The sequence below is a fragment of the Sprattus sprattus genome (assembly GCF_963457725.1).
Source record: "Sprattus sprattus genome assembly, chromosome: 12".
NCBI lineage: Eukaryota > Metazoa > Chordata > Actinopteri > Clupeiformes > Clupeidae > Sprattus > Sprattus sprattus.
The window spans coordinates 23,269,301-23,285,136 of NC_137910.1; the positions used below are offsets into that span (position 1 = coordinate 23,269,301).

The 15,836-nt window shown below is 40.7% G+C and overlaps 1 protein-coding gene across 1 annotated transcript in view; it reads left to right on the forward strand.

Moving 5' to 3' along the window:
- prim2 (DNA primase subunit 2) overlaps positions 1 to 15,836 on the forward strand; it is a gene marked incomplete at both ends in the record, with an annotated part of 64,979 nt that overhangs the window by 22,682 nt on the left and 26,461 nt on the right. Inside the window, 3 exons of the mRNA XM_080848797.1 lie at positions 5,302 to 5,369; positions 7,546 to 7,618; positions 8,587 to 8,772. Coding sequence (XP_080704923.1) covers positions 5,302 to 5,369; positions 7,546 to 7,618; positions 8,587 to 8,772 — 327 coding nt within the window. The remainder of the gene's footprint in view (positions 1 to 5,301; positions 5,370 to 7,545; positions 7,619 to 8,586; positions 8,773 to 15,836) is intronic.

Sequence of the window (15,836 nt, forward strand, 5' to 3'; positions counted from 1 at the left end):
CTACCAGGTTGTCAAACTTGTGGGAGATCTTACAAAGTGCAAAAAGACCCAACATTAAGACATGACTTCTCTGGTTGCCCATGTTTTGAGAACTATAGCCTGGGGGTATTTCCTTAAGCACTAATGTGAGGAAAATGAATCACATTCAGGTATTCATATTCATCAGACAGCATGGGGGAACCAATTAATTAACATAACCGTACCCCCCAGGGCACCACTTGCTACTCTCAAGAAGTATACCCTTGACTTTTGCCCTGTAACAATCATTGCTTTAAAATGTTATGTGGAAAGATTTTCTATAAATAGCGTGATATTGCAGGCTCGTGTGTGTGTGTGTGTGTGTGTGTGTGTGTGTGTGTGTGTGTGTGTGTGTGTGTGTGTGTGTGTGTGTGTGTGTGTGTGTGTGTGTGTGTGTGTGTGTGTGTGTGTGTGTGTGTGTGTGTGTGTGTGTGTGTGTGTGTGCGCGTGCGTGCGTGCGCCTGCTTATTTATATGACTCATTTGAACCAGATGGTGGAGCTGTCCTGTCACTGAGAGCTTTTCTGTGTCTCTCTGCCTGAGTGAGTGTATTGTCTCAAATTCCAGCTCGTTTGAGTAATTTAAACTGAGATTAGGAATGCAATTATTAAGAGTACATACACACTTTATAATTTAAAAGAGGACACTTTAGATGAATGCATAGTTTAGGGCCAGTCATTGATTCTTTGCTTCTATTATTGGATTGTTTGGATTTATGAATACTAGAAGTAGTCTTTCTTGGAGTTAAAAGACAGCTAGAATTGTTCTTTTACAAAGGTGGTTTCTCCACTGTTGCTTGGGTCCTCGCTCGTTGTGTCAAATGTAAGATGATGAAAACAGTCTAATTATCAGCGGTGTGAAAAGCGCCCAAGGAACTATTGATCAGCTTCTCCTCTTGTAAATTGAAGCTTTTGTGTTTCCTCTGTGGCCTCATACAGTGGTATCACTCAAATGGATCCGGAGTCCCATAGCCAGGGCCAGACAGATGGCAATCTGTTAGTCAATACACCAGTGAATAGGACAGTGTTTCTGTTAAGCACAGGCCTCTTTTGCCACTTGTGTGTGTGTGTGTGTGTGTGTGTGTGTGTGTGTGTGTGTGGCTCTTCATGTAATTCAGCACCTGGAAGGTATGACCTTGTGCAGTACCATTCCGTATCCATGGGTGATGGAGCTCCACTACTGAAAAAATGTATTCCCAGGGAAATGAGAGGGATGAGGTTGGAAGCTTTATATGTCTATGTGCAACACTTCGGGGGACTCACAGCTGAAGGCTAACAATGCCGAATCCTTGCTTTATTATTCATTTATTTACTTCATTTTTACTAGCATCTTCAACTTCTAGTTACTTCATCTTCATATTGTTGCAGCTGCAGGAACTCTTGACATATTAATGATTTCTACTTTTTTCTTGTTTGAACTTCATGTAACTTGAGGTAGTGAATCATTTATTATTAAATAAACAGGTGCTCATATGATGAGAACATAACTTGTCTGTAGAACTAGTCAGAACAAAAGCTAATTGCACCCACATTTTGTTGTACCTGCTACGCACTAGCCCTGAAAAACACAGACGGGGGAATTTAATTAGGATGCTCTTGAAAAGTAAGTAGCCCTGCAAATGTGTTTTTCCTAACGTCGGGTATTTGCATAAAAAATCCAGGCAAGATATTTAAAGCTCAATTATAATTGTGAATGGTATGCATACATAGTAAAATCCACAGAATTAATGTTAACATAGAGGTGTAATGTCCTAGCAACCCCTCTCCTCCAATTTGCAGTCTTTCTTTAATTGAAAAAAAAAAAAAAAAAAAAACATTGAACAGTAATGCTCATTATGCTCTCAGGTGGAAATGTTATGATTGCCAAATTATTGGAATTTCATACTTGCATGCATGCATGCACATGTATGTGAACAAGCAGTAGAACAGAATAAATGGAAACTACTTTAGTTAGCCCAGCTAGCCTAGCTAGCCAGCATCAACAAGCCAGTAGCAACTTCGCTGCAGCCAGGAGCATGTTATCTATATTTTTTCAGTACTGTGTTGGAATGATGGTGAACATCATTGGCACATTAGTGACTCAGTTCTTTATGTATAGCTAAATTCATAACTTGTTATAGCTTGTCACTGGTGTTGGGTATCCACATAACTGTGGTAGACATGAAAAACCCAAGACTCTCTAAAATGTTCCTGGCCACTACACTGTTCAAGGCTTTCACAGTGCGGTTTCCATGGGCACCAGCATGCACCTGTGGTAAAAGTTTGTTTTACCCCCACCGGAATAGTTGATTTAATATTTTTATTATTAAGAATTTATATTGAAATTCACTAATAGCAGGTGTGACAGCTGAAACCTCACATGACCGCTGCAAAATTCTCATCTTAAATGACTGTTGCTTAAATGCACGAGCTCTGTTTTTAGCCAGCACATCCTTTGAATGTGTAACAAAGCCAGGCCGTGTCAGGTGCGGAGTAATATAGAGAGTGCACACCTGGCTCGGGTCAGGGGGTGAGATTCCTCCCCTCCCCAGTGACTGTGTGCCCACCCCGAGCGAGGTATTGGACTATGACGGCTGCCCGTGCCTGACTTCCATTTCCTGGCAATTATCCGGATCACAAACGTGGCTGAAAGTGAAGCATTGACTGCCTCCTCCCAGCTCTGTTAGCGGCCCATTGTGCCTGAGCTGTGCCATTATACTCGTGAGAGGACAGAGGGAGGACATCACAGAGAGTGTTTCATTAAATGAGCGTGAAATTGAAAGCTGCTAGCCATCTGACTGCATTTCTTTTGCTGAACTTTTGTCTGTCTCTGATCTCTCGCTGTGTGTGTGTGAGTGTGAGTGCGCATGTGTGAGTGTGTCTCGGTGTGTGCATGCTTGTATGGCATTCAGATACTTTGAGTAGGCTTTGAAGAGTGCAATTATTTTATTTTTTTAGCATTTTTAATACCTACATTTTCATAATGGTCTTTTTAAAATGATAGACTTTAGCAGCACATAAAAAAGTAAAAAGGCATAAATATGTATAATTGTTTTTCGCCTTGGCACAGCTGGTTAATAAATGATTGCTTCAGTGTGTTAATGCATTCATAACAGCATCTACATTTACGCTAATTAGTATCATCATTGTTATTGTTTTAGTGAAAGTGTTAGTGAACGATGATTCTTGTAGATAGCCAATGCTTTCCCAGCCAGATTAGGTTTTGGTAGGCAAACCCTTCAAGTGACCTGAGTAATGCAACCATCCCCCTCCTCCTCCTCTCTCTGTGTGCTGGAGGGACTGTTCGACCAGAAGGGTTGCTGCCAACTGCAGGCAGTCTCTAATGTGATACCGCTGCAGCAGTTTGGCCACTCACAAAACAGCCCTTCTTCACTGTCGGGAATATCTGTTAAGCAAGGCAAAACGCCGAGTTCATGCCACAGAACTGATGGATGACTTTTAGGTGAAAACGCGCATCGACTTAATTTTTCCCCACCGTCTTCAGAAAGGCTTGACTACTCTTTAATTTTCCTCAATGGTCATCACTACTGAATAAGTGATGGGACGGAGTTGTGGGAATGGTCTGTTCATCTTAATTTGCACTTTCAGGTTTTTAATGATTCCCCCCCCCCTCCCTCCCTCCGCCCTTGTTTTTCTTTCTTGCATTCTTTCTTTCTTGCATTTTAAGCAGATTTTTAATGATGATGTAGCCTCATGAGTAGAGTGATGGAAAGTTTCCTGACGTGGGAGCCTCTTGTCTAAAGAAACGTAGTGAGATGGAGATATCATTGTGGAGACAACAAAGCATGAATTATGACTCAATCGATCGATCTTTAGCAGTGACAGCTCAATAGTGAAAACGTGCTTAGTAGACATTTTTAATGAACGATTTTCTCCCTCCTTTTAACCCTGTGTCAATCACAAATGCAAGGCTCTCGAACTCTCTGGAGAATAAGTGAACGGGCTGGTGTTTGAACCTATCCTTTTTTTTGTTTGCTGATTCAAATACGTGATTGACCCGAAGTTGATACCCACAACTATAACAGTCTTCACCTGATTACCCTTTAGAAGTCTCCTCAATGGTGTTTTCACATCAGCTCTCTGTAATGCTGAAGTATTAAGATGTGAAAATATTAACAATACTCCAGTGTTTTGAAGTATTCCCATAAAACATAAACAATAGAGCAATATAAAATATTTAGTACAGTATATACAGTCATGGACAAAAATATTGGCACCCCTGCACTTCTGTCAGATAATGCACCACTACTCCCAGAAAAGTGTTGCAATTACAAATGCTTTTGTATTCACATGTTTATTTACTTAGTTTGCATTGGAAAAACACAAAAAAATCAGAGAAATAATGCCAAATCTGACTTTATTCCACATAAAACTCAAAAAAGGGCCGGACAAAATTATTGGCACCCTCAACTTTATAATGGGTAGAACACCCTTAAAAATAAAGAAATACAAATATCTGAAATCAATTGCTTCATGTAACCATTAATGAGGTGTCTTACACCTCTCTACTGGAATTTTGGGCCACTCTTATGCCAACTGCTCCAGGTCTCTCACATTTTGAAGGGTGCCTTCTCCCAACTACTGATTTGAGATCATGCCCCAGTTGTGCTATTGGATTAAGATCTGGACTCATCTCGGACACTTCAGAACTCTCCAGTGCTTTGTCTTCACCATTTCTGGGTACTTTTTGAAGTGTGCTATGGGTCATTGTCCTGCTGGAAGACCCATATCCTCTGATGGAGACCCAGCTTTCTGACACTGGGCCCTACATTGCGCCCAAAAATGATTTATTTTCTCCATGCTCAGTGCTTGTATACACAGACACACAACACAAAGGTTGAGTCAACTTTGCTCCATTTTAACTGGTTGCAAATGTGATTTCTATATTACCAGTATCTGTGGTTTGCCACAGGTGAGTTTAAATAAAGATTAAAGGAGAATTACATGCTTAAAATACAATTATTTCTTATAATTTTGAAAGGGTGCCAATCATTTTTTGAGTTTTATGTGGAATAAAGTCAGATTTGGCATTATTTCTCAGATTTTTTGTGTTTTTCCAATTCAAACTAAGTAAATAAACATGTTTATACAAAAGCATTGGTAATTGCAACACTTTTCTGGGAGTAGTGGTGCATTATCTGAAGGAAGTGCAGGGGTGCCAATATTTTTGTCCATGACAGTAATATGCACCACAGTACGGCCTAGAATACACAACATAGTACAGTATTTTGTGTTTACAATATTTCTCTCTGTTCTCTGTTTTGATTGGTTGTCTCATTTGACAGCTGACTGCGAGATCCCTGCCAGCGGTACAGTCTGACGAGCGACTCCAGCCTCTCCTCAGCCACCTCAGGTAAGTGATCTCAGAGACAGCGTTACTACTGCCTTACTCCACTCGGGCCTATGACTCATCATGGGTGCCGTTCTGACAGCACTGACAGCGAGCTGATGGTCTTAATTCAGTGGGTTTTAGGAGACACTTTCCCTTTTATTAGAGCACGGCTTCCAAACAAAGACAATGCACTTAGCAAACAATTGTCGTTAGAGACTTTTTCATCCGGTGGATCCTTCGGTAGATAACAACACCCACTTTCCTTTGATAATGGAGTTACAGCTTTCATCTCTCTCTCTCACTGTTTCTCCCCCTCTTACTTTCACTCTCTCTTTCTGTCTTTATATTTGTCTTTCTTTCCTTTTTTTCTTTATATCTTTCTTTCTCACTAATTTTCTCTCCCTCCCTCCTTGTGTCTCTCTCTCCGTCTGTCCCATTATCTCTCGTTCCCATACTTCGTCTCAGTGTCACTCTCAACCTGTCCTCTGGGGCGGCTCCTTCTGCAGTGATCCACTCCAGGCCCTACAGGTGTAAGCACAGCCTGGCTTACCACACGTTTGGGAGTCTCGGCTGAGATTAAACCACACACATTCTCATCTACACACACACACACACACACACACACACACACACACACACACAGCTGTGTTTCTTTCGCTCATTCAGTCCAGGTACTCTGTAGCTGGCAGTGGGTTGGATGGTTTAGGCAGGATTTATGCCCTGTGTAACCAGCTGTAAACTAAGAGGGCCGAGTTAATTGTTAGCGTCTAAACCAATTGCTGGGAAAGGGACATAAAAACTAAAACACCACTACTCTTTCCTTGTAAATGTTCTGTGTAATACAGGACTCACATTCTGACTGGGGATAATAAGTATTGAAGGTGGTAATAAGCTGATTTCGGTTTAGCCTCTTTGGCTATGAAGCCTCTTGCATGGATGTTTTATCATTGTAAGTGGCTGGAGTAAATTCCTTGCTAGAATTTCATATAAAGTACAAAGGAAACCAGATCAGCCTTTTATTGATCTGCTTTTTTCCCCCTGAGGCCATTGTTAAATACCACTGTAAAGTTTAGTGCTTTGAAATTATTTGAAAAGTATACTTTTGGAATACTGATATTGATTGGGTCTGAGGAGCCAAATTTTTTGCCTTGGCGTTTCAGACCAAATGTTTGTTTGGTGGCTTGTGTGGAATGGAACAGAATTTTAAGCACTCAATCCATCCTTTTTAAAGTGTACTGTGACCGCTTGTATTGTTAGCAGGTTAGTCAAATGAATACCAGTGCATTAATGCAGACAAAACACATGTACTTATATACAAGTCATTCTCGGTGTACATAAACAATACTCCTAACCAATAAAAAAACGCACTGAATACAGTGAAAGTCGCTGGTCTGAAAATGATATCAGATTGATGCATTGTTGGTGAAACCGTATCATTAGCAGACACTGTCAGCCGACCAATTCTGAACTCAGTTTTTACACCATAGAGCTGCTGATCATTTCTTTTTAAAAGAAAAACTTCATTCTGATGGACAGTGATGGACATATGGGAAATAGTGAGTACTTTATATAGTTTTAGACAGCTGTCATTTCACCCTATCTCACTTTTCCAAGCGGCAGTCAGAGCACCCTTAAAACCCGGAAAATTGGCTCCATGTGGGGCGCTTCAGTGCAAAAATATCATCTTAGAGTGACACTTCCTGTGACCCCATCAGCCTGAAAGCCCAGATTATGTTTGTCACATTTTTTTCTTTCTTTCTTTAGTTCTTTCCTGTTTTTTTTTTTGTTGGCGGCGTAGATAGTTTGCATAATGATTCGGAGGAAGCTGTGGCTCTTAGGTCGTCATTTAATGCAGCCAGAGTGCTCCTCAGCTGTCTTTCCCCCATCCACCTCCCAAAAAGCCTTTTGGAGCTTCTCATCAAAAGACCGCAAATATGGTTCCCTCTCTCTCTCTCTCTCTCTCTCTCTCTCTCTCTCTCTCTCTCTCTCTCTCTCTCTCTCTCTCTCTCTCTCACACACTCTCACTCTCTCACACACTCTCTCACACACTCTCACTCACTCACTCACTCACTCACTCACTCTCTCAATCTCTATTTGTCTCGTTGTTGTTTTGCTCTTTGTTTGTTTTTCCTTGGAAAAAATGAAACTGCTCTGTTCTTTGATCATTCCATTTTTCTGTTTGCTCTTGATTTTGCAGTCATGCCTACGTGGGTCAGGATTACAGTATTCAGAAGAACATTGGGAAAATATCTTTGGAACAGATTGATCCAGTAAGCACACACACACACACACACACACACACACACACACACACACACACACACACACACACACACACTCACTGCTATGAAATATTCTGTTGGAGAGTGTAAGCTCAATAAGCATGCACAGAGGGAAGCCGGGTTGCATAGCTTAGGTTAAAATGCCTGAAGACTTCTGACACATTGACATGCATTTATATTTTCTTTCCCTTCCAAAAGCGTTCATGGACTAGGAGATGAATTTAGCCATAGAGAAAATCATGCTGTCTGGTTATGTCTTCAGAGCATGCTAAATCCTTTGACTGCATCACTGTGTCTACTGTAGAAGTTAGTGTAGAAATCAGTCTTGTGGTCAGGTCTGGCTGTCAAACCAGTTAAGGTTTGCAGCTCCCAATGCGAAGCTCCAGTTCTCCCCCCTGTATGTAGAGCTCACCACTAGTCATTTGCAGCTATCGGGATGTATGGCCTTCTTCCAGGAAATGGGAGATGTTGAATCAGCAGTATTACACAAATACATATGTAAATACATACAAAACTGTTCGACTGTGTCCAATTAATCAGAGCCTTACCTTATGTATTTATATCTTATGTATGTAGTCTTCACTTGTCTTCTGAGATCGGACATTTATTTCCAAGATTAAGAACCAGGCGTGCTACTATGGTAAAGCAGAGATTGATTATGTGGGGAATGAGGAATGAGAAGGTCGCCTTGAGTAATTATTCAGTCTCACTTCCCTCCCCTCTCTAGTTTGCTCTCATGTAATGTGAGTTAAAAGTGTTGTTTGGTAGCACACAAGGGCAAACCAGGTCAAGCCACAACTGTGGTCACTCACCAAAAGACAGCAAATGACACGGCTGTTTTAAAAGCGTATGTAACTAAAGTTTGTTTGTGTTCCAACACGTGATTATTGGCCACCATTGCTTTATCTCCCATGGTGCATCCCCTTAACCTGCTGGTTCCTCTGTCCCTGCCGCAGCTCTCCGCCAAGTCCTTCCCCCTGTGCATGAGACAGCTCCACAAGTCGCTGAGGGACAACCACCACCTGCGCCACGGCGGGCGCATGCAGTACGGCCTTTTTCTCAAGGGCGTTGGGCTCACGCTAGACCAGGCCCTGCAGTTCTGGAGGTCCGAATTTGTAAAAGGCAAGGTGGATGCAGACAAGGTATGTTTATCAGTGGTGGCACACGGTGGAGTTTTGATATGAAATTGAGACTGGTTTTGGAATTGCTAGTTAACATTTAGCATAAAAAAGTCTTTAAAATAAGAGTTTATTTGATATAACTATTTTTTTTCATTGAGATGATTGATCATCAGGATGTGTGAAAAAACAACAAGATAGATTGGTCATCTGAAGATGTAAATCTTAGAGTAGCCACCCAGAATTGAGACCTCAGAATGTACAGGCTATGAAAAGATTAAGAAAGGTGCTTAGTCTACAGGACTGGAAGCTCTTACCACATTTATTTGCATTTTCTTAAACATACACCTCTGTGATCTCATCTGGGGTTACTGCCTGCCATCACGCCTCAGTGTCATTTAGAGGGTGACTGGTTTGATAATGATGTTTCCTCAGCAGAAATCTCTGGTTTAAGCACACACACACACACACACACACACACACACCCCCCCCCCCCCCCTTCAAAAACCCTAATCATTTTGCCATTTCTTCAGCACCCCGTCTTTGCCTTTTGCTTTCTCTCTCTCTCTCTCTCTCTCTCTTTCTCTCTCTCTCTCTCTCCCCCCCCCCCCTCCCCTCAGACATATCACATGTTTATTGTTATGGATTTGGATGATATGATTTTCTCTTTTCACCCTCCAATAAGTCTTATATTTTAAGAAACAACTAAATGAATAGATATGAGGTGTTTAGAGTAGAAGCAGACTTTAGACAGGCCTGCTACGCTGAGCCCTCAGCTGTCCAACTGCAGTATTCATATTGATGTGGGAGATAATTGGGCGCCCTTCCTCCTTGTCCTTAATTACACATTTCTGGAGAAGCGATCAGCATACTGCTTTATGCGATTTAATTTTTTACGTCTATGGTACATTTAACAGGAAAATTAGGTTCCCCAGCTGAGAGTTCGGATTCCCTGTTTTTTTGTTTGTTTCCTTTTTTATCCCTCTATCAGACGAATGCTTATTTTCAGCTGATCCACAGTTATTACATAGGAGATATTACATAGGATTGTTGTCCATTTCCTGAGACGTACAAATATAATCACCATTGCCTTTGGGTCTCAAATATTCCCATTTCAAGCACGAGTGATCTTTCTCAAGAGGTTTTAGAATGATGGCACGTTCTTTTGCTCTCAGAATTTCAGTCAAGCATGCACAGTATCTTGTCTTTTTTGTCAAGAGCATCTAGACGGAGCCAGCATGATAGTGTAGTTTAATCAAAGAGTAGTGCAGGAGAATGTTATTGTCTGCCAAGTTTATGCCACTTTACTGTGTTAGTCAAGGAATCTGGTGATGTCGGTAAGTCTTCTGGAATGCCTAAATTAGTGCCCACTCTAGATGCGAGACTGTCCTCCACTGACAGTATTTTGACAGAATGGGGAGTGTGTCCGTTGAAAAGCCTTGCGCTAGTCTGTTGTTGGTCTGCATTTATTTTCAAGCCCCGTTTGATCAGAGATGACAAAACATTGCGTTGTTGTGCATTCAGTGCCGACATTATGATGCACAACAGATGCAATGTCGGATAGCAGAAAATAACCACAGACCGTTCACATCTGTTTAGGAGAACAACATTATTTGGAGTCAGAGAACATTTCATACAGATTGAGGTGTGCCTTTTTGTTCTAGACTATTGTGTTGTGATGGACTGTTTGTCACATCCCTTCTGTTCTAGCTCTTTATAAAAGCTCAGTCTTTTTAGTTTTTTGTTGCAAGGTGCATCTTAAACTACGTTCAAACTTAAACTTAACTCCTTAAAATACTGCAAGTGAGAATAGAGCTCCAGGTTTGCTAGTTTTACTATTCTTATAAAGTCTGGTCCACACTGTACCTTAACCTGGCCAAGGGGCAGGGTTTTTCCTGCATATAGAACATTTGGGCGCGCGCCTAAGCCGTTTTCCCGAGCGCCTATGAAAAATCCCGAGCGCCTAAGAAAAAAAAAAAAAGAGTCTGCGATTAAAAAAAAAAACTGTCATCCAATTCAGCTTAATGGTGTTTTGAGCACTCACGTTAAATTCAAGGCAGCAGTAGCAGATCCCGCCTCCCACCCCCTCAGCCAATCATTGAACAGAGGCTTCTCCAAGCTTGGCACTTGGCAGTTTAGAGAAGACGTTAGTTTGACTTTTTTTTTTATAAAACAGCTAGCGAGGAGTTGCATACATTATCTAGCTAGCTAGCAGTTGCCTTCATTATCTTAAAAAAAACAATACTTTGATAGTAGTCTTAGAGTTTTATTTAAGCGGTGTGTGTGTGAACCTATATATCCTATGTGTGATGGTAAGAATAATATTAATGCCATATACAATAACAGACAATAAGAGAGCTATCCAAAGACTGGTGGCTGCAGATTTAGCAGTCAACCTCCCTTACTCTGTACGTTTAGATGCTTTACAGGTAGCTGGAAGCCATTAGATGCCTGGGAAATATTTATTATCTATAAATAACAGCTCACCTTTATCTTTTTAACCAGATTTGTAAACTGGTCGCCATCAACAGGCTCAATAGGTACAATAGGCTACCTTGGTTAAAAATCGAATTACGGTAGAGTCATGCTAGCATTGCGCTTAATAATTAGACAGCTAACATTAATAAGTAGTGTTTACATAAAGTCACTTATAGTATATGGCATAAATATAATTCTAAAACACCTTCACTAGTTGTTTTAAGCAGATTTGTAAGCAATTCATCACGTATGCAATGCACGTCAGGGAATATGTTCTGAATAGTATGTTTCAAGTAGGCTGCAGCTGAACCCTCGTACTGTTTTGATCAATAGTAATCGAGTTGATAAGTCTGATCTATACGCAACTGTGAGGTAAGCGAATGGACAGAGCGGCCAACTGCCAATCACTTAATTACTCAACCTGCGTATGCATCCTGACTTCATTAGTCGGCGGTTTCAATATTCATGGCTTTCAATTTATTAAAATACCTGCTATGTTGAGAACTATCACAGGTGTAGGCTATTACTTGATTTGTCTACCTGATTGAACGAGTTGAACGAGTACCAGTAGAACGCGGGGCCTCGGGAAGGCTGACAACAGCATTGGTTTATCAATGAAAGCTCAACTCGTTTGTGTTGCATCTCGAATATAATAATATTAATATTATTATTGATAAACCGGTGTGGTTGAAAACTGTCGTTCCACTGCGAGGGCCAGCCCGACGTGCTTGAATACACCTGTACAAATGCACATTAAATTTCAACTCATATTGCTGTCAAAAGTTTTATTATCGATTTCCAACGCAGCCTCCATTGGTGAAAATAATGGTATGTAGGTTTGTATAATAAACATGAATAGTAATAATAGATAAACTTGACTTTCATAATTCGTGTGTTCCATTTCTGACCACTGGTTAGCTCTAGATTCTATTGAATATAGATTTTAGTAGTTTGCATATATATGAGGTAAAACTTGACAATATTTGAACCATACATGATAGCACCATGGGGCTTGGACTAGTGTTCAATATATTGGCCTATCTATTTTGTTTTAAAGTGGAAGCAAAATGATAACCTCAAGCATGGCCTCCATTATTTATGAAATGTAAAAAAAAAAAAAAGAATAATAAAAAAAAGACATTGATGTCTGCTGATAGGTAACACAGACTGTGCGTGCGTAGCGCGCAATTATTTTTTGAGGGGAGCACCGAAGAACCATTTTGACCCAGGAAAAACCCTGAGGGGTACCTACTATGAATGGAAGGGGTCTGTTTTGGGGGGAAATGCAGGAAATCGACCAAAAACCAATGCTTTTCAGGTGCAAATTCTGAAATTGTTTTAGTAACAAATACAGCTCTAAAAATAATGTTTTTTCATCAGCAGGCTGACATTCACAGTGGCTCAGTAAGTGTGTAAGAAATGTTAGGCCTCCAACAACCCACAGAAATAACTTTCCAACCAACTTTAAAACACACTTATTTAGGTCAGTTAAGTGATTGCAGAGAATTAACATTCATGGAGATGTACTTATTTTCTCTTTGACATGAAAATGCCCTTTTGGTTTGATTTCTTTACATTGACATGAAAATACATTAGGAGGACAGGCACATTGCTGCTGTATGAAAGGACTGTAATAAATCTATGGTACTCTTATTTATTTTGTGTTTTGCCCTTTAATATAGTTGAGCCTGAATTATGTATTGATTAAGGGGGCATTTGGTTACACCCTTATAGAGAAGGAAAACAAATACCCCAGGGAGGCTCTTGTTTTTTTCACTGAGCTGTTTTATCTTGCGGTGGTGGTTAGTATCCATTCAAATGCATTATGCATGCTTTCATATACATCTTCTGCAGGGTGCTATTGAATGGCAGGAGTAGCTTCCTTTGAGCGAGGAATGAGGGAGTGACTGTCTGCATCACAATGGTTCTGAAACCAAGACAAAACACAGCTCCGTCTGTCTGTGTGTGTGCGTGTGTTTGTGTGTGTGTGCGCATGTGTGTGTGTGTGTGTGTCTGTGTGTGTCTGTGTCTGCACAGGTATCTCTCTTCCGTTGCTGCCATAGCTTTTATTCCCCCCCTTTTCTGTGAGAATACATTTGCTAGACAATGGAAGTGCTGTTAGTGTCCCCATTATATATAGAAAGACTTTACAATTTGCTGTAAATGTCATTTTGCCCTATGAAAATGTTAAATTAAGATCACAAAGACCAGGGGGTTAAAGGATGTCAGTTTTCTTTTTCCTCAGTCATAGAAAACAGATGAAACTTGAGGAAACAACATAAACTAGAGAGGGGAAAAGCATTTACCTCACTGATTGACAGGCTTTAACATCCACCGGCTTTTCACGTCAGGTGATGTTGAATGAGGGATGAGTGTCGTCTGGCGTGTTCCACGCATTTCACTCTCTGAGCTATCAAAGCCTGGCAGTCAGATGCTGTGCTATGGATGGGAGTGCTACACGGTACATGACTTGACATGAACAGTATTGACAATAGAGCTGGGAAAAAGAACCACTTTCAAGATGCGTCTCGATGCTAATATGAAAGGTTTAGAATCAATAATCAATGTTTTTAAACGTCGTAATTTAATAATAGTAGCCAGCAAGTACAGTGCTGTGCAGTGAGTAAACCTCACTACTCTGCACCTTAAGAGACGTGCTTGTGACAGACGCTAGCACCCATGGGTTTGGGCTTCCATGCTAGCACGTCAGCTTCCAATGTCCGAGGTTGTGCTTTTGAGTCTGGTGTGGGACTGCGCTTGTCTACACAATGCAGGTTGTATATGCATGCCAGCATAATGATATTAAACCGCTCATTCAAACCCATTTCACTGCAATTTGCAGTGGTATGGAGCCCAGGAGTGGACATAGCTAGAAAAACTTTCTAAAACGTGTGCATGAGATACAAATAAAACAATAAATTGTCCCCTTTCAGGCTACGTACTGTTGTAATGATGAATGAAAAGTAACTTTACAAATGTGTAACGTTACACATTTCTTAGGCTCTTGTGAGGCTAGCCAAATACAGTTAATATAAACAAATATCTCTACTGTGACAGCCATATATATGTCAAGGATACCCCATGTACACAATCCATTGGGCCTTGTGATGTTAGCCAGGTACAGTTACACAATGCATTTTAACGCAGTTGTGCTGTCATCACATCAGTGACTGAACAAAGCTTTAATATCGCTTTACCACCTGGCTTAGCTTAATGCTAGTAGCCTACCTCCTTTGGTGTCATATTAGTCATACAGTGCACGGTTCTTTTTAATAGGCTTTTCACGTATTTACCATGATTCATATGAATTTTTGTTTAATAAAATCAAACATGATTATCCATATAACAAAGTAATAGAGACGGCTGTTTTGCATTGTGTTTTAAAGAACAGTAACTGAATTATCCTGTAGGCCTAAATTATTTTAATTTTAAAGCAATTACATTTTTCTAGAAGTTGTATTTACCACGCAGTAGGCTACACAGTATTTAGTATTTAAAGACAGGCCTACTGCTGGGCAATCTTGTTTGAAAAAGGTGTCTGTTTTTAATGTGATGTGAGGTCCTCATTTAAAAAAAAAAAAAGATTTACAATAAAACGTTTAAATGGGGAAAATAGAAATCAAATCTGAGTGCTTGTATTTATTCATAAAAAAAAATCAGAGCCAAGTGACCCATCGAGAATCAATTTATAATCAAAACGCTACCTTTTGAAAATGAATCGAACGCAGAGGCCAATGAGTATTCACACCTCTAATTGACAGGTTGAGGAGATCTTGTGTGGCTAATGATGGGCAGAAATGTGACTCCTTACCTCTTGGGCATGTTCCTTTTCCAAGGCATGGAAAGTCATAGATGGCTAAAGTTCTACATTGAACTTGCCTTTAGCATTGACAAAAGAAAAAGTATTTGCCTTGATAACGATGACTTCTCATGTGCCATCCACCACACTGTGAGAGTTTGCAGCTGTTTATTGTTATAACATTAATTTGCAAGGACTTCCAAGTGATGTCCTTAAAGATAGCTAGAATGTAGCTTGATATCTAAAGAAGGATGAAACCCTGTGATTAAGCAGTTGTGTGAGCTGATGCCCTCTAAAGCTCATAAAACTAATCCTCATGAAGTTTGAAGGTTTCAGTACTTTGATGCTGTGGTGCATGGAACACTTAAAGGAGCTTTTCAAGTATGTGGGTGACTCAATTCATTTTTGTGTTACAGCTGTTTGCATGAATACTGTCCCAATTGAACCGCTTTTAGATTGCGAAGTACACACAGTTTGTAGCTCAGTCTAGCCCTCTCCTCAGAGACCTCTGTAGCCCTCTTAAGCAGTAAACATTTGCCATGCCACACTGACTCAATAGGAACAAGATGCAGTTCAAAGAGGCCCTTTTGCTTTGACTACCGCTAACCCACTTTCACAGACTCAAAATGAATTGGACTGCTGCTCAGTTCCTCCCTCCACCCCCTCCACCCTCTCCACCCGCGAAACCATTCCTCACATTTAAGATACTTACCCGCGCGACAAACACATTCCCCAGTGGTCACGCACCGCCACTTACCAAAGTGCCCTATTTCCAGGGCAACTGAGCCCCCTCTGTCTGCCCGCTCAGATG